Raw genomic sequence first — 18,951 nt, 5'->3', positions numbered from 1 at the left:
CCCCACCCCCCAATCCCTGTCTGGCCCTGGCCCTGGCCCCGCCCCCATCACTGCCCGGCCCCATCCCCAGGTCCATCCCCTCCCTGGGCCCCGCCCCACCCCGCCCCACCCCGTCCCACCCCGCCCTGCCCGCACCCAGGCTCACACTTGACGTCCAGGCTGGCGTAGCCTTCGAACTGCAGGGTGGTGTTGGGGAAGGAGGCCTGGCAGCCCAGCCGGTGGCCGTTGGCCTCCCTCGTGGGCACGAAGTGCAGCAGCGACACCTGCACCCAGGTGCCCTCGTCCTCCCGCAGCCGGCCCAGCACAGCGGGCTCCCCCAGCCCCTCGTGGCCCAGCCAGCTCAGCTCAGGACGCAGCTCTGGGCAGTTGTCTGGCACCATGCAGCTGACCTCCACTTCCGTGCCTGCCACCACCTCTGGGGGCACTACGATGTTGGGGGTGTCTATACGAGGCGGGGAAAGGGAGGGCTGAGGAAGCAGCACTGGGCTACGGTCCCAGTCCCACCCCACCCACCCTCGTCCTTGTCCACCTCCATTGCTGGCAATGGTACGCCTCAAGGGTACCGCCTCCGCTCCCTGCCTTCGGATCCAGAGTTCCCCTCACCCTTCCTCTTCTTGGTCACCCCGGAGCCCTCCACGGAGCCATCAGAGCACCATCGTAATGAAAATCACAGTGTCGTGGCCAGAGCACTTGACAGCGTTTAACTTGCCAGTCCCTCCCACGAAGTGAGAGGGCAAGTACTGTAATTTTGCTTATTTTGCAGATGAAGAAACTGAGGCTGCAGCTGGCACCAGGTAACACTGGCTACAAACCCCGTAGCTCTGGCGTCAGTGTGGGCTCCCCACACCTCATCGCTTCCCAAGCGGCTCTCCTCTCCCATGCCTGCTTGGTTTAACCCTCTGCCTGGCACGTGAGTGTGTGTGTGCAGGGGGGTGTGTGTGTGTGGTGTGGGTGTGTGGTGCATGTGTGTAGTGTGATGTGTGTGGTTTGTGTAGTGTGTGGTGTGTTTGTGATGCATATGTGTAGTGTGTGGTATGTGGGTAGCATGTGCATTGTGTGGTTTGTGTGTATGGTATGTGTGCAGTGTGTGTTGTGTGTGTGATGTGTGGTTTGTGTGGTGTGAGTTTAGTGCTGGTGTATGTGGTGTGTGGTCTGTGTCATGTGTGGTGTGTGTGTGATGTGGGGGTAGTACATGTACGTGTGCAGTGTGTGGGGGTGTTGTGCAATTTGGGTTGTGTGTGGTATGTGGTTTGTGTAGTACATGGTATGTGTGTGTGGTGTGTGGTGTGTGTGGTGTGGTGTATGTGGTGTGAGTGTAGTATGTGGTGTGTATGTGGTGTGTGGTTTGTAACATGTGTGATGTGTGTGCTATGTGTAGCACGTGGTATGTGTGTGGTGTGTGAGTAGTGCATGTATGTGTGCAGGTATGTAGGGTGTAGTGTGTGTGGTTTGTGTAGCATGTGATTTGTGTGTAGTGCGTGGTGTGTGTTTGGTGTAGGGGTAGTGTCTGCAGTGTGTGTTGTGGTTTGTGTAGTGTATGGTGTGTGTGTGCAGTGTGTGGTGGGTATAGTGTGTGGTTTGTGTGTGTGGTGTGTACATGGTGTCTGATTTGTGTAGTGTGTGTGGTGTGTGTTTGGTGTGTGGCGTGTATTTGGTGTGTGGGTAGTGTGTAGGTAGAGTGTGCAGTGTGTGGTGTGTGGTTTGGGTAATGTGTGGTGTGTGTGCAGTGTGTGGTTTGTGTAGTGCATGTTGTGCATGTTTGTTGTGTGTGGAGTGTGTGGTTTGTGTTGTGATGTGTGGGTAGTGCATATATGTGTACAGTGTGTATACATAGGGTGTAGTGTGTGCATGGTTTGTGTGGTGTGTAGTGTGTGGTGTGTGGGTAGCATGTTCAGTATGTGGTGTATGTATGTGGTGTGTGTACTGTGTGGTGTGTGTAGTGTGTGTGGCGTGTGGGCAGTGTGTGCAGTGTGTGGTGTGTAGTTTATGTGGTGTGTGGTGTGTGTGTGGTGTGTGGTTAGTATGTGCAATGTGTGGTGTGTGGTTTTTGTAGTGTGTGGTGTGTGTGGTGTGTGTTTGGTGTGGTGTGTGTGTGTGGGTTCTATGTGTGTAGCATGTGCAGTGTGTGGTGTGTGGTTTTTGTAGTGTGGTGTTTGTGTGTGTGATGTGTGTTTGGTGTGGTGTATGTGTGGTGTGTGGGTAGAGTGTGTGTAGCATATGCAGTGTGTGGTGTGTGGTTTGTGTAGTGCGGTGTGTGTTGTGTGTGTTTGGTGTGTGTGTGTGTGTTTTGTGTGTGGGCAGTGTGTAGGTAGCATGAGCAGTGTGTGGTGTGTGGTTTTTGTAGTGTGTGATGCATGTATAGTGTGTGATGTGTGTGTGGTGTGTGGTTTGTGTAGTGTGTGGTGTGTGTGGTGTGTGGGTAGTGTGTAGGTAGAGTGTGCAGTGTGTAGTGTGTGATTTCTGTAGAGTGGTGTGTGTGTGTGTACTGCACCTCTGCAGTCCCTTTCCGCACCAGGGTGAACCCGGCTGTCTCATAGGGACCCAGCACTGAGGGCTCCAAGCAGCAGCGCCACTCAAATGAGTGACTGCCTCATTTGAAATGAGGCAGGGGGATCCCATGAAATCAGGCAGTGTGCCCTATTCTGATTGCCGTGTCTGGCCATAGCTGTATTCTATTTGGCTTAAAGGATTAAAAAAAAAAATCTGAATCAGCAGCCAAAATTCAAGAATTAGGAGATTACACCAAAGAATCCAAAATTCTGGTTTATCTTGAAAACTCAGAACGCCTGACAGCCATGGCCCTGCTTTCTGTTGGCCAGAGCTAGAGGCCACGTGCCAGGTGCTGCCCTGGGCACTTGACAGCATTTTACTCATTGCCTTAAGTGCTGTTCTTATCCCCATTTTCCAGAAGAGAAAACCAAGGCCCAAGGAAGTTAAGTCACTTGCCCGAGGTCACTACGCTGAAGTGGGGACCCAGCAGCCTTGCCCCTACCCACTGGCCCCACTGCCTTTCTCCAGGTGTTTCCAAAAGAGTAGGAGCACCTGTTTCCCTCTGAGGCTAGCAAGACTATTCTGGGGCCCTGCTTTGTTCATGTGTGTCATCTGCATGGTCTGCGTGGGCCTTGAGGTTTGCACCCCCAGCCAAATCAGCACCTCCCAGATCTGCCATCCAGGCCTGCTGGGGAAGGTGTGGGGAGGCCTTCCGGCCACACTCCTTCCTGCCCCGCTGCCGCAGCCCCCGGTGCCTGCACAACCGCTGGGGACTCACTGATGATGTCCAGGACGCTGTGCTCTGAGAAGGTGTACTGGTTGTAGCCGCCCAGGTCCCCACGGAAATAGTACTTCCCGCCCAGCTCGGGGCTGACGTTGCTGAGCAGGAGGGTGCAGTTGCGCAGGCCCAGGTCCCCCAGGAGGCGGCTGCGGCCCTGGAAGCTCTCGTGTACGACTTGGGTGCGCGACTTGAAGACCACCGGAGGGTAGTTCTTGGGGTAGGGGCTATTGAAGTACCAGACGCCATGCACCACGGCGGGCCGCAGCTCATCCGGGAAGTCAAAGCGGCAGGGGATGGAGACGCACGTGCCTTCGAAGGCCGAGATGGACGAGGGCATCCAGGCACCCCAGTGACCCCCTCGGGAGGCTGCAGGCAAGCAGGAGAGCTGAAGTTCAGGGACACATCCTACCTGATCACCCCCTCCAGCTCCCATCCCCGACCACGTGCCAGGGGGTGCAGGGACCCACCTCCAACCTGCTCAGGGGCCAAGGCCCTTGGGTCCCCAGCACCTGTCGGCCATTACCTGAAATCATAATCCAGAACAGAGGCAGTGCCGTGAGGAATATCATTCTGTACAGCAAGTGAGTGATCGCTGGAAAGGGAGAGGAGAAGGTTAAAGGCTGGGGGAAGTGAAAGGGGGTGTTCCATGCGGCCTTCAGGAAGGGGCTCATTCACATGCTAGCTGCTGCTGCTATTATTATCTATTAATGCCTTTATTTACTTGTTTTTCTGAGACAGGGTCTTGGCTGGAATGCAGTGGCACAATCACAGCTCACTATAGCCTCGAAATCCTGAGCTCGTGTCATCCTCCTGTCTCAGCTTCTGGTATGCTCCACCACACCCAGTTAATTTTTCTTCTTTTTTGTGGAAATGGGGTGGGAGGGGTCTCACTATGTTGCCCAGGCTGGTCTTGAACTCCTGGCCTCTGGCAATATTCCTGCCTTGGCTTCCCAAAGGATTACCGGTGTAAATCACCTTGCTGGTCTGCTGATATTTTTTAACTTTTTACTTTTTGAGATGGGGTCTCAGCTCTGTCGCCCAGGCTGAAATGCAATGGTGCAATCATGGCTCACTCCCTGAGGCTTCAATCTCCCAGGCTTACGCGATGCTCCAGAGTAGCTGGGTCCTCAGGTGCGCACCACCATGCCTGGCTAATTTTATTGTAGTTTATTTATTTTGTTATTTATTTATTTATTTATTTATTTATTTATTTATTTATTTTTAGAGATGGGAGTCTTGCCATATTCCACGTTGCTCAGACTGGTCTCAAACTCCTTGGCTCAAGCGATTCTCCTGCCTCAGCCTCCCAAAGTGTAGGGATTACAGGCGTGAGCCACCTCACTCGACCTGCTGCTATTACTTATAATTACAAACCCTTCGATGGCATTGGCCATGCGCCAGCCCTCATTGCTTATTCTGCTGTCTTAACTCATTTGATCTCTTTGAGGAAGATGCATTATCCTCATTTTATAGCTGAGGTCCAGAGAGGTTAAGTGACTCGCCCAAGGCCACACAGTCGGTCTGCAGTCTTAGCCGCATGCCCTGTCTCTGTGCAGTGATGATGTGCTGATCAGTATCTTTGTCATTATGATGGCCCTGGAGAGCTCCAGCAAGTAAGAACCAGAGAGCCAAGGCAGGGCCAGCATTGCAAAGCGGAAGCAAGGGAAGAGAATTGGTATCCTGCCCCTCACCTGAGTCTCCCTGAGTTGGGAACGTCTTCTGGGTCCACCTGAAGCTGCCAGACAGCCTGCAACAAGAGTCACTCAGGTGCAAGGGGGTGGGATCGGGGCCCCCAACCCGCCCTCGCTTCAGTATCTCCTGCATGGGTTGTGATCTGTTGTCAGGCTGCCCGTGTGGCCTCCCATCGTGCCTGGGACCCTCCCACACAGCCTCGAAGCCACTCTCTGGCAACAACTCCCCACAAGCTGGGGTGTGGGAGAACTGTGGGGAGGGAAGGGGGGAACGGCCGCATTGGGGTACGGGGGTGAGGCAGAGGGGTGTGGCGAGTGGAGTGAGGGAGCAGATGTCCCACGGCCGGGGCCTGGGGGTGGCGGGCAGGGACCCAGCGCCATCAATGACTGGGTTTCACAACATCAGCATTCCCGACATGCCGTGTGAATTCCTGCCGCCCTCTCCCACCCCACAGACGGCCCCTGGTGTCTGCACCCTCACCAGAAGCTGGTCCCCGGTACAAAAGAGTCCTGTTCCCTCGGGGAGGGGATGCTTTAGCCTGCGGGGGGCTTTCAGGGTGGGTGGGGAGTGAGAAAGGGGTCAGGCACTCCTGACTGGGCTTTGCGTGGGGCCAGGAAGGCCCAGGGCGGGGGCTAGCGAGCCCCTGGCACCCTGCTGCTCCGTGGGTTGCCTTGGGGTTGGAGCCAGGGTTTCCAAGTGATTGCTTTTCCCAGTCTCCACCACCCTCTTCCCACGGACAGAGACGCGTGCACACACATATCCAATCGCCGGGATGAAATGTGACAGATGTAGCCCCAGTCAGAAGGGGCAGGCACACACAGCAGAGACTCACGCGGACACCCAGACAGGACCCTGAACACACAGACAGGCATGGGGACCCCTGTGCCCACAGAGATGGGCTGGCACTCACACAGTTCCCGAGGCATGCGTGCAGTGCCCCTGCTGCTGTCCACACACACCTGGACAGACATAGACCTGGCATTCGGCGCGTACACACACACACACACACACACACACACAGCCCTGCATGCACGGCAAGCTGACCAAGATGCAAGGAACTGCACACACACACTGAGGATGGCTACACACAGGTCCAGCCAGACACGCGCCAGTGGACACCTGGCCGACGCTGCCCTTGCACCTGTGACGGGAAGGTACAGGTGAGAGATGCAGATAAGGATGAGCACGTGCCTGGGCAGACATGAAACCATCAGGTAAATCATGTACTCTTAACAGCGGGGAAAGCCAGTTCTCGGGATGGGGGCCAAATCAACCTCAGCTGTTACAATGTGTGTGGTCACAGTCCATAAACATATGTACAGCAGATCTGTTGGGTTAAAATGTCAAGGGAAGGATGAGATGAGGACAAATGCATCTAGAAAGTTTCCTTAGTTGGGGCCGGGCGCAGTGGTTCACGCCTGTAATCCCAGCACTTTGGAAGGCCAAGTTGGGAGAATCTCTTGTGCCCAGAAGTTTAAAACCAGCCTGGGCAATATAGTGAGAGTACTGTCTCTTAAAAACATAGTAATAAAAAATAAAAAGTTTCCTTAGTGGGGATTAATGAATAAAAGTTGACTGAGGCTCACAGAGGAAGGTGCATGGGCAGCCGTGTGTGTGTGTGTGCGCGTGCACACACACACACACACACACACACACACACACACACTGTTGGGTGCCCAGGTGCTAGAATGCAGTCACTTACAGTCCATTGCCCCATCCACCTCCCCGATTGCAGACTGCAGGTATCTGATCACATGGACATCCTTCCATTCTTCAGCCAGACCCAGACCTTCTCCACCCCATCTGCCCCACACTTGGGAACCCCAAGGAAACCTCTCCTGCAAAACCTTCACCCACAAGGGGTGCTGAGGGGGTCCCTTTGTTCTTTCTCTCTGCGGTTTCTTCCCAGAGCCCCATCGCTGCCCCAGTGATGGTCCCAGCCCATCCCCAGAGCAACTCCAAGCCACACCCTCCTGCATCCTAAATCAGTGGCGGTGCACAGCGACGCTTCCTCACCCAGAGCACCTGACTCTGCTCACGTCTGGGTGCCACTGCCCCGGCGCCCTGCTCCCCATGCCCCGGCCTCCCTGCCATCGTACTCACTTGGACGCAGTTGCTTCTGCACCTCTGCTCCGCCGGCCCAGCTCACAGTCCCCTGCCTCCCAGGGTCTAGGCCCCCACTTGCCAGCCCCTCCCCTCCCCCTGGGTGCCAGGGGCCGCCTGCCTCCAGGGCCCAGCTCCTCCCTACCCCCGGGGGAGGGGGGCACAAAAGGGCCCTTGTCACCACAGGGCTCGGACTGGGCAGCCTGACGCTTGGGTTCTCCTAGCTCCTTCCTGGAGGGGTTGGGGGTGGCTGCCTTGCTCTCTCCCCATCCTCCATCCCTGAACACCCTGATTCTGGGTCCTGGGGAGGGGGGGCAGTCTAACCTCTTTGGAAGTCCCAGGCTGAGGGACAGAGGCATTGTCCTCAGGGAATCTTAGTGGCAACATTAGGTGGGCAGCAGAAGGAGACAGGTCCTTTCCACCCTCAACGTCAGTGCCACCTCCTCTTGCCATCTGAAATGACCTTCCGTGTTCACCAGCTCCTTTCATGAGAACATGACCTCCACCAGGCCAGAAGCCTTGTCCTGGAGATTCTCAATCCATCCCCACTCATAGACAAGTTCCTGGCAGGCAGTTGAGCTTAATAAACAGCATGGGTGGTTGAATGTGTTCTCCAGAGCCCCGGGGTACCTTCAGACTCAGGGCCTGGGCACCTGTTGCTCATTCTTCGTGGAAAGCAGTCCCCACTCCATAGCACTCCCCGCTCTGGCACTGGCTGCCGTTCACCCGTCCTGTAGGCTCAGCAGCCCGGGTGCCGCTTCCCCGGGAAGCTTTCCCATCTTCCCCCATTAGCCAGGCCCCTCCATTGCAATGCTGTCCTTTCCTTCTGTAGCCTTGGCAGGCTGGCCCGTGTGCACCCTAGGTCTGCCTGCCTCTGCCTCCCACTAACCCAGGAGCTCTCAGAGGCAGGGGCTCACCAGAAACCTATCTGCCACTCTGTCTATCATGTGCACTCTTCTGTCCCCTGGAGCAGTGTGCTTGGTGCACAGAGGACTGTGCTGACCGAGTTGGGCGAGGACCTTCTGAGTGCAGATTCCACCCCTTGGTCACGACTTTTGCCAGGTGGGTGGGGGCTTGGGACAGCTGGAGGTGGCGTGACAAAGTGCAGCAGTGATTTCACCATGAGCTGTTCAGCCGCACTGGGACATCTCCTCTCCTCCTTCAGGCCAGAGCAGTGGGGAGGGGGGGTCCTCGCTCTCAAGGGAGAACCCAGGGGATGAGGGGCGGGGAAATCCCTCAGACCAGGGAGAGAAGTGTTGTGGGGATGTGGGGGAGTTGGAGGGGGAGGGGGAGTCCCACCCCCACCCCAGGCTTCATGATGTCAGACTCTGCCCGTGCCTTTCCCAGTCCGGGACAAAGACCCATTGAGAGTTGGGTGGGGCTTGAACGCCTGGGTCCTGGAGAAGAGAGGGGCCTGGTGCCTGGGCTTTGGTGGTGGTGGTTGGGGTGACAAGGAGATCCTGGAGGTATTTGCATGTCCCAGCCTTCAGCATCAACACCCACCTCGTTGGAGCTGGAGTTGTGTACTGGTGTAGTGTGAGGCTCCATCTCCTCCCTGGGTGTGAACTGAAGGCTGTTGCTGGGGAGAGGACAGTGTCCCACAGGAGCACTCGCAATAGTCGCTGACATCTGCAACTTGGGTCTCCAGGAGCCCTGTGGAAGCAAGGCAGCTGGAGCCCATGAGAGGAAGGGGCTGGGTGAGAGGACCTGTGACTGGCGGGCAGGTACACTGTCTAAAAGGACAACCGACCTGCAGATCCAGTGGCCGGTGCTGCCGCATCAGCTGATCTCTTACGAGAAAGCAGGTGTATCAGTTTTCCAGGACTGTTACAACAAAGTTTCACAAACTGGGTGGCTTAAAAACCAGAATTGAGGCCAGGCACGGTGGCTCACACCTGTAATCCCAATGCTTTGGGAGGCCGAGGTGGGTGGATCATGAGGTCAGGAGATCGAGACCATCTTGGCTAACACGGTGAAATCCTGTCTACTGAAAATACAAAAAAATTAGCTGGGCGTGGTGGCGGGCTCCTGTAGTCCCAGCTACTCAGGAGGCTGAGGCAAGAGAATGGCGTGAACCCGGGAGGCAGAGCTTGCAGTGAGCGGAGACTCCTCCACTGCACTCCAGGCTGGGCGACAGAGCAAGACTCCAACTCAATAAATAAATAAATAAATAAATAAATAATTTTTTTTTAAAACCGCCAGCATTGAGCTTGAATTCCAAGATCAACAAGATCAAGGTGCTGGCAGCATTGGTTCCTTCTGAGGGTGTGAGGATCTTTTCTGGGCCTCTCTCTGTATGGCATCTTCATCTTCACATGCTCTTCCCCCTGTATTCACCCCTGCCCAGATTTGCCATTTATTTATTTATTTATTTTTGAGACATAGTATTGCTTTGTCATTGAGGCTGGAGTGCAGTGGTGCAATCATAGCTCACTGCCACCTCGACCCTCCAGATTCAAGCGATTCTCCTGCTTCAGCCTCTCAACAGTAACTGGGACTACTGGCTTTTTTTTTTTTTTTTTTTTTTTTTTTGGTAGAGACATGGTCTCACTATATTGCCCAGGCTGGTCTTGAATTCCTGAGCTCAAGAGGTCCTCCTGTGTTGGCCTCCCAAAGTGCTGGGATTACAGGCGTGAGCCCCTGCACCTTGTCAGATTTCCCGTTTTTATAAGGGAACCAGTTCTTTTTTTTTTTTTTTTTTTTTTTTGTTCCGAGTCTGATCTTATTTATTTGTTACTCAAAAAATCTTATTTCTGACTGGATTCAGACTTAGAAGTAGAAGCTCGCAGAGAGGAAAGTCTGCGTCTCTTTGCAATTTGTTCCTGGCGCTTCTCCTTAGCCTCCTTCATTCTTTTGGCCAAAAGTTTAGCATATTCTGCAGCCTCTTCCTTGTTTTTCTTAGTACGCTGCTTCTTCAGAGCAATACGCCGCCATTTGTGCTGCAGGACACGTGGAGTAACAAGACGCTGAATCTTGGGTGCTTTGGTCCTAGGTTTCTTACCTTCTTTGTTTAAGGGCTTTCTTACAACATATTGGCGGACGTCATCTTCTTTAGAGAGATTGAAAAGTTTGCGGATTCTGCTAGCTCTTTTGGGGCCCAGGCAGCGAGGCACTGTAGTATCAGTCAGTCCAGGAATATCCTTCTCTCCTTTTTTTACAATAACCAAGTTGAGAACGCTCAGATTGGCATCCACAATGCAACCACGAACTGATTTTCTCTTTCTTTCTCCCGTTCTCCTTGGTCTGTAACAGGAATGCCCCTTACTCAGTAGCAGGCGGACACGGCCATGGGTCAAGACACCCTGCTTCATGGGGAAACCTTGTTGGTCGTTCCCACCACTGATTCGGACCACATAACCCTTCCATTCTTCACCCAGAGCGTCAGCAGCAACTTCTGTGGCCATACGCTTCTCATAAAAAGTACGAAGTTTGCGTTCATCGTCCACTTCAATGAGTTTCTGGCAGCCAGTGGCTGGGAAGGAGATGTTCAGCTTCATCTTGAAGCAGCTGAACGCCTCCAAGGCGCCACGGAAAAGAGCGGAAACCAGTTCTATTGGATCAGGATTCACCCATCTCGTTTTAACTTGATTACCTCCGTGAAGACCCTGCCTCCAACTAAGGTCACATTCTGAGCTACTAGGGGTTAGGACTTCAATGTGACTTTGGAATTCCTAGCAACAGGAATTCAGAAGGAAGCTCTCGGCCATGGGGAGCTCTCACTTAAAGCTTAAAGCTCTCATAGACAGGGGCTGAGGCTTGATCCATCCAAGGGTCCTTGCTGTCCTCAGACAATGCTGGCAGCTTCACAACCAGTCCTCCGCAGGACTGTGGCTTGCTCAAAATGCAAGTTCAAGGGCCCCACCTTGCACCTGTGGAATCAGAAATTCTGGAGGCCCAGTTATCTGCATTTTGTATGTTTATTTATTTTACAGACAGAGTGTCACTGTGTCACCCAGGCTGGAGTGCAGTGGTGCCGTCATAGGTCACTGCAGCCTTGAATTCCTGGCCTCAAGTAATCCTCCCGTCTCAACCTCGTAAACTACTAGGATTATAAGTGTGTTCCACCACACCCAGCCTTATCTGCATTTTATTTTTATTTATTTATTTATTTGATTTTTTTTGAGACAGAGTCTCATTCTGTCACACAAGCTAGAGTGCAGTGGCATGGTCTTGGCTCACCACAGCCTCTGCCTCCCAAGTTCAAGCAATTCTCATGCCTCAGTCTCCTGAGTAGCTGGGACTACACGTGTGTACCACCACCACCACATCCAGCTAATTTTTGTATTTTTAGTAGAGGCGGGCTTTCACCGTGTTGGCCAGGCTGGTCTCGAACTCCTGGCCTCAAGTGATCCTCCAGCCTCAGCTTCCTAAAGTGCTGGGATTACAGGCTTGAGCCACTGCACCTGGCCCCATCTGCATTTTTACAGGCCCTCCAGGAGATTTTGAGCACGCTGAAGTTTGAGTATCTCTGCTTTATATGTTCTCCCGTCTCTCTAGGACCACCCCAGAGAACTGCTTGCTCGGGAGAGAAGAGCACCCCATGTCATTAAGTGTAATTCCTGATTTCGGGTTTCCCACCAACCAGGAGGGAGGCCTCCACCATCCCCTGTCAATATGAATCCTTTACATTGAGGAAGCACTGGACAGTTTCCAAAGCAATTTCACACTCATCCCCTTTGTTGAGCAACTCTAGAGCCAGATAAGCTAAGTCCTGTACAGACGCTTCTGTGGTTTTTTTTGTTTTTTGTTTTTGTTTTTGTTTTTGTTTTTGAGATGGAGTCTCGTTCTGTCACCCAGGCTGGAGTGCAGTGGCATGATCTTGGCTCAGTGCAACCTCTGCCTCCCGGGTTCAAGTGATTCTCCTGCCTCAGCCTCCTGAGTAGCTGAGATTATTTTTAGGTGTGTGCCAACACGCCCGGCTAATTTTTGTATTTTCAGTAGAGATGGGGTTTCACCATGTTGGCCAGGCTGGTCTCAAACTCCTGACCTCAGGTGATCCACCTGCCTCAGCCTCCCAAAGTGCTGGGATTACAGGCGTGAGCCACTGCGCCCAGGGCTTCTGTTCTTTTAAAGGTAAGGAGAGGCCAGGCATGGCGGATCACACCTGTAGTCCCAGCATTTTGGGAGGCTGAAGTGGGAGGATCATTTGAGGCCATGAGTTTGAGACCCACCTGGGCAACACAGCCAGATCCACATCTCTACACAAAATACAAAACTTTAGCGGGGTGTGGCGATAGGCACCTGTGGTCCCAGCTACTCAGGAGGCAGAGGTGGGAGGATTGCTTGAGCCCAGGAGGTCAAGGCTGCAGTGAGCCATGATCACACCATTACACTTCAACCTGGGCTATGGAGCAAGACCCAGACTAAAAAAATAAAATAAAAAATACGGATGAGGAGGTGGAGCTCCGGATACGAAGAAGATGCATGCATGATGTTATAGCTCATAAGAAGCCAAGCTCACCACAACTCCCCTCTCCCTAACCTCCCCTCCCAGAGGACAAGCCTCCGTGGATTCCAAAGCGAAGGCAGACGTTGGTGGTGCACCGGGACTCATTTGGCTCCCAGCTGGGCTTAGTTTGGCTCACAGAATGTTAATGTAAAAAGACAAATTCCTTTGCTCAGTTGCCAATACTGTAAAAGCAAGAAATCGCAAATAAAAATAGGTATTCCCACCTTCTCTTGACGAAATCAGAAGCTCTAGCCAGGTTTGCCTGCCTTGGGCGCGGCGGCCGTGTCTTGGAGCCCTCTCCCGCCAAGCCTGGGCCTTCCCACTCTCTGCCCACACCCAACATTGAGGCTGAATGACCAATGCCCTTTACCACCAAGTGAGAGCTGTTGCTTCCTAGGAGCTAAGAAGACGGTGAAATACAGCTCCTATCTCTGTTTCTATCAAATGTGGGCGGGCTGGGCACGGTGGCTCACGCCTGTAATCACAACACTTTGAGTGGCCGAGGCGGGTGGATCACTTGAGGTTAGGCATTTAAGACGAGCTTGGCCAACATGGTGAAACCCTGTGTCTACTCAAAACATGAAAATTAGCCAGGCAAGGTGGCGGGCGCCTGTAGTCCCAGCTATTCAGGAGGCCGAGGCAGGAGAACCACTAGAAACTGGGAGGTGGAGGTTGCAGTGAGCCGAGATCGCACCACTGCACTCCAGCCTGGGCGACAGAGTGAGACCCTGTCTCGAAAATAAATAAATAAATAAATAATAGAAATATTTTCGCAGTTTCAGTTTCTAATACATCAGGCAACTAGAGGTATAGCCCACTTCAACAAGAGCTTTTTGGAGTCCTCAATAATTTCTCACAACGTAAAGGGGTCCCAAGACGGAAAGGTGTGAGGGCCACGGCCTTCAGAGGCCATCCAGGTGTAGTGAATGAGCGAGATACAGGGGATTGTTACATGAGAGCATCTTAAGTTGTATTCTTCCAGGAAGGGCGCACTTTGCACGTGAAACATATAGGAATATGGTTCACCTCCACAAGACACTGAGTTCCTGCCCATTCTTTTTTTTTTTTTTTCTTTCTTTCTTTTTTTTTTTTTTTTTTTTTTTTGAGACGGAGTCTCACGCTGTTGCCCAGGCTGGAGTGCAGTGGCGCGATCTCGGCTCACTGCAAGCTCCGCCTCCCGGGTTCCCGCCATTCTCCTGCCTCAGCCTCCTGAGTAGCTGGGACTACAGGCGCCCGCCACCGCGCCCGGCTAATTTTTTTTTTTGTATTTTTAGTAGAGACGGGGTTTCACTGTGGTCTCGATTTCCTGACCTTGTGATCCGCCCGCCTCGGCCTCCCAAAGTGCTGGGATTACAGGCTTGAGCCACCGCGCCCGGCCTTTTTTTTTTTTTTTTTTTTGAGACAGGGTCTCACTCCATCACCCAGGCTGAAGTGCAGCAGTGCTATCTTGGCTCACTGTAACCTCCACCTCCAGGGTTCAAGTGATTCTCCTGCCTCAGCCTCCTGACTAGCTGGGATTATAGGCACATGCCACCATGCCTGGCTAATTTTTGTAGAGATGGTGTTTCACCATGTTGGCCAGGCTGGTCTTGAACTCCTGACCTCAAGTGATCCACCTGCCTCAGCCACCCAAAGTGCTGTAGGCATGAATCACTGTCCCTGTCTCCTCCCATTCTTAAAAGCTGTATCACTCTCATTTTGGTTGCCCGACTTTTTTCTTTTTTGACACCGAGTCTTCTTCTGGAACTCCCAGTCTTTAGCGATCCTCCCACCTCAGCCTCCTGAGTAGCTGGGACCATGTAACCGCATTGGGCTAGAAACTGGGACATTTAAAAGCATGAGATACACCAGCACACAATCCATTAGCCATCTGGTGATGATGCCATCAGGTGTCACGGAGCCTCCTGGAAACTCCATTGTATACTCATGAGAGAACCACGGTGAAAAAGGCAAATAAACATCTTTGTAGGCCGGGCGTGGTGGCTCACGCTTGTAATCTCAGCACTTTGGGAGACTGAGATGGGTGGATCACTTGAGGTCAGGAGTTCAAGACCAGCCTGGACAACATGGTAAAATCCCATCTCTACTAAAAATACAAAAATTAGCCGGGCTTGGTGGCGCATGCCTGTAGTCCCAGCTATTCAGGAGGCTAAGGCAGGGGAATCGCTTGAACCCAGGAGGTGGAGGTTGCAGTGAGCCAAGATCGTGCCACTGCACTCCAGCCTGGGTGACAGAGACTCTGCCTCCAAAAAAAAAAAAAAAGAAAAAAAAAATGTCTTAGTAGTTTCCACCTTCAGGAGCCCTACAAAAGGAGTCCCCGGATCTTACTTTGAGAACCTTTATAGTAGTGTCCAATGTTTTGGCTTCCCTGAGCCACACCGGAAGAAGAATTGTCTTGGGCCACATGTAAAACACACTAACACTAATGACAGCTGATGAGAAAAACAAAAAAAAGTCACAAAAAATTATCATAATGCCTTAAGAAAGTTTACGAATTTGTGTTAGGTGCATTCAAAGCCATCCTGGGCTGCATGTGGCCCACGGGTGGAACAAGCTTGCCTTATAGGCACTGATTTCTACGGCTGTTTTAGGAAGATCTCAAGGAGAGGAAACATTAAGTTTCATCCCCCGTTATTGCAACATGAAGGGGGAGAACAGAAACGAATTTTCTTCACCAACTTTCCTGGCAACTTCCAGGACACACCAGCCCCACATGACCCACCAAGCACTGGCGCTTGCAAGGCAGGGTCAGGACAAGCTCTTAGCACAGGCCCTTGGCAGAGAGAAAGGACAACAGACACTCTGGTTTGGAAAACAAAAGAATCAGCCGTTTTATTCCAAGACCTGTGTTCTGGGGCAGCAGGAATAAATAAGGAAGGGAGGGGATGGGGGCAGGGCAGGAAGGTTCTACGTCCTGCAGCACATCCCACACTTTGATCGATGACAGCAGCCGCAGCAGAAAATGCAGATGGGGAAGTGGGTGTCTCGCCTCCTTCGCCTCTGGAGCATGGGCTGTGAGAAGGAAGGGAGTGTGAGCAGGGAACCGACCTGGGCATGCGGAGGGAGCAGGGGGCTGGGAAGGGCGTCACTGGTGTGCTCACCGTCCAGCTGGCCCTGGCTCCAGCTCTGTCCTGAGGTTGCAGCTCTGCAAGTTGTCCCGTCTGTGAAAGCAGAAGGGGGTGTTGAGGATGGCAGGGGGCCCGGCGGACCTCTGAGACTGGCTCCCAGCAACCTGCTCCTCTCCAAGTGGTTTAAACCCAGAGCTCAGTTGGACTCCTAGGAGGGGCCTTGCTTTCTTGCTTCTGCTCACCTTCCCATGGGCGGCTCTTCCTAAAAAAAAACCTCCCAGATCCGCCTCCTCCTCTTTCCACAGCTCCTACTCTTCTTTGGGACATCATCTTCCCTTGCCTGGATGACAGTACCAGCCTCCTAACACATCTCCCTGCATTCTTGCCCCTCAATCCATTTGCCACACAGCAGAGTCACTTTTTTTGTTTGTTTTTTAGACAGTCTCCCTCTGTCGCTCAGACTGAAGTGCAGTGGCACAGTCATAGCTCCCTGCAGCCTCGACCTCCTATGCTCAAGCGATGCTCTCACCTCAGCCTCCTGAGTAGCTGGGACAGCAGGTGCACGCCACCACACCCGGCTAATTTTTAAATTTTGTGTAGAGATGGAGTCTGGTTGTGTTGCCGAAGCTGGTCTCGAACTCCTGGGCTCAAGTGATCTTCCTACCTTGGCCTCCTGAAACTCTGGGATTGCAGGCGTGAGCCATGGTGCCCGACTGGCAGACTAATTTTTTAAAAAACGTGGCCAGTGAGATTGTGGTTTTCTCCATTTAAAAAACCTATAGGAGGCTGGGCGCAGTGGCTCACGCCTGTGATCCTAGCACTTTGGGAAGCCGAGATGGGAGGATCACCTGAGTTCAGGAGTTCAAGACCAGTCTGGCCAACATGGTGAAACCCTGTCTCTACTAAAAGTACAAAAATTAGCTGGGCGTGGTGGCGGGTGCCTGTAATCCCAGCTACTTGGGGGGCTGAGGCAGGAGAATTGCTTGAACACGGTAGGCGGAGGTTGCAGTGAGCCCAGATGATGCCATTGCACGCCTGCCTGAAAGACATAGCAAGACCCTGTATCAGAAAAAAAAAAAAAAAAAGCCTATGGGGGCTTCCTCTTTACTCCAAGGAAAAGTCAGCGTCTGTACGGTTGCCCACAAGACTTTGGGACTCTGCCCACCCCTCGGCCTTATCCCCAAGTCCCACCGTCTCCTCTTGCTCAGCCTGACCCTGGGCTATGCCAGTTCGTCCTCTCCTCGGGTCTCTGCTGCCTCCATCTCTCACCCTCCAAGACGAAGGCCAACTGTCACTTTCTCCTGAAACACTTGCTTGACTGCCAGCCCCTTGACCGTGCCGTGGGCCCGCCACCCGTGGCATGTGCCTGCTGTCCCAGCTATTTGGGAAGCTGAGGTGGGAGGATTGCTTGAGCACAGGAGGTCGAGGCTGCAGGGAGCTATGACTGCATCACTGCATTCCAGCCTCAGCAACAGAGCATGACCCTGTCTCTAAAAAACAAACCAAAAAAGTGACTTTACTGTGTGGCAAATGGATCACGGTCACTCTACCACCGTCTGTTATGTGATTCATGAATAGCATGTACTAGACACAATTATTTGTTCATGTTTTCCTCAGTCTTTAACGAATTCCCTGACCAGGATGAGAGGTCTCCTCTCTCATCTACCTTGTTCATAGCCTTGTCCTCACTGTCTAGAATAAGACTCCACACAGCGTAAGGGCTTCGTAGATACCCACAGAATTAGGACCTTCCAATCCCTGTCACTTGGTGCTTCATCGATTTCTGTTCTTTTTTGGAGATGGAGTCTTGCTCAGTTGCCAGGCTGGAGTGCAGTGGTGCAATCTCAGCTCACTTTGCAACCTCCACCTCGCAGGTTCAAGTGATTCTCCTGTCTCAGTCTCCCGAGTAGCTGGGATTACAGGCACCTGCCACCACGCCTGGCTAACTTTTGTATTTTTAGTAGAGATGGGGTTTTACCATGCTGGCCAGGCTGGTCTCAAACTGACCTTAAGTGGTCTGGGCATGAGCCACCATGCCTGGCCTGGTTCCTGTTCAGCTGCCAGCCCCCCGAGCTGTCCTGAGCTCTACTCAGTGCTTGGGTGTCTCTAGTGCCCTAGGCTGGGGCCTGGCTCTCCCATCCCTGCTGCCCTTCTAAGGACCCAGGCCACTGGGCTCTCACCTGTTGTGGGAAAACGGAGCCACTGGTCAGGCTGGCGAGGAGGAGAAGGAGGAGGAGGCAAGTGGCCCAGATCTGGGAGCTCAGTGCCATCGTGCCGTCTGTCTGGCTGTCCCACTGCTAGGTCTTGAGCTTGCTCTGGTGTCTGGGACCCAGTGACAGTCGCTTTTATGGGGCCTGCCAGGGGAGGCAGTGGTCTGGGCCCCCTCCCCTTTGCTCTGACTCATTTCCAAGAAGGTGGTGGCGCCGAAAAGGCGGGAGAGATAAGCGGGAACAGAGCGACAGGGAACAGGGTTGTGTCACCCTCAGCCGGCAGAGGTGTGTTCAGGGGGTGGGGCAGACGGGGTCACAGACACACACTGCTCGCCAGCCATCTGGGGAGCCCTTTCCCCATCATGATGTCATTCTGCTGATTGAGAAAAAGTTACCCCTTTTGCTTCAGCGGTTAAGCAGTTTGATGATCTGAATCAAGGTTCCGTTCTCCTTCACCCACTTCCCTACCGCCTGCATGCACACAGGGCATGGCCAGCAGCTGCCAGGCTCCTCAGGAGTGTCCGGCATATTGGGGGAAGCATCCATTGCTTTAAGCTCTCACCACACATGTATAGGTTCTGGCAGGGAACAGTGGATAGCCCTGAGCATGGCGAGCATCAGCGTGTGCCCCTGATCCGCACGCGGTGTTTTCCCAGCGTCAGACCCTTGAGACGTGTCTCTGGTAACTGGAAAATGTTTGAGCAAACTTTTGGCCATAAATGACAGCAGTAATATGGCCCAGTGCGGTGGCTCATGCCTGTAATCCCAGCACTTTGGGAGGCTGAGGCAGGAGGATCGCTTGAGCCCAGAAGTTCAAGACTAGCCTGGGAAACGTAGGGAGACACCATCTCTACAAAAAAAAATTTTTTTAAACAAATTTAGCCAGGCGTGGTGGCACACATCTGTAGTCCCAGCTACTTGGGAGGCTGAGGCAGGAGGATCACTTAAGCCCAGGAGGTTGAGGCTGCAGTGAGCTACGATCGTGTGACTGCACTCCAGCCTGGGTGACAGAGCGAGACCCTGTCTATAAAACATAAAATAGCAGTAAGAGGAATAGCTGACATCTGCTGTCTGATGAGTACATTTTATACGATGGCACGTGTGTTGACTCACTTCTGCACCAACTTAGCCTGCGCCGCCTGTTCTCCCAGCAGCACT

General features: G+C 53.1%; 3 protein-coding genes across 3 annotated transcripts in view; all 3 read right to left on the bottom strand.

The window, feature by feature from the left end:
- The window catches only part of MAG (myelin associated glycoprotein), a 37,537-nt gene that overhangs the window by 14,588 nt on the left and 3,998 nt on the right, over positions 1–18,951 (bottom strand). The window contains exons 2-6 of the mRNA XM_050768747.1: positions 7,067–7,105; positions 4,963–5,018; positions 3,795–3,863; positions 3,269–3,637; positions 146–442 (exon numbers count right to left, since the gene is read on the bottom strand). Coding sequence (XP_050624704.1) covers positions 146–442; positions 3,269–3,637; positions 3,795–3,840 — 712 coding nt within the window. The 5' untranslated portion in view covers positions 3,841–3,863; positions 4,963–5,018; positions 7,067–7,105. The remainder of the gene's footprint in view (positions 1–145; positions 443–3,268; positions 3,638–3,794; positions 3,864–4,962; positions 5,019–7,066; positions 7,106–18,951) is intronic.
- On the bottom strand, positions 9,779–10,604 carry LOC126941928 (40S ribosomal protein S6-like). Its single transcript, XM_050768813.1, has one exon. The coding sequence runs from the start codon at positions 10,561–10,563 to the stop codon at positions 9,814–9,816; it is 750 nt and encodes a 249-aa protein (XP_050624770.1). The 5' UTR covers positions 10,564–10,604; the 3' UTR covers positions 9,779–9,813.
- Positions 15,322–18,085, bottom strand: HAMP (hepcidin antimicrobial peptide). Its single transcript, XM_050768859.1, has 3 exons — positions 17,764–18,085; positions 15,617–15,676; positions 15,322–15,527 (listed from the first exon to the last, which is right to left on the bottom strand). Exons 1-3 carry the CDS (start codon positions 17,851–17,853, stop codon positions 15,423–15,425), a joined length of 255 nt encoding a protein of 84 aa, XP_050624816.1. The 5' UTR covers positions 17,854–18,085; the 3' UTR covers positions 15,322–15,422.

The sequence above is a fragment of the Macaca thibetana genome, chromosome 19, assembly GCF_024542745.1.
Source record: "Macaca thibetana thibetana isolate TM-01 chromosome 19, ASM2454274v1, whole genome shotgun sequence".
NCBI lineage: Eukaryota > Metazoa > Chordata > Mammalia > Primates > Cercopithecidae > Macaca > Macaca thibetana.
This window is presented reverse-complemented; position numbering and strand designations above follow the sequence as displayed.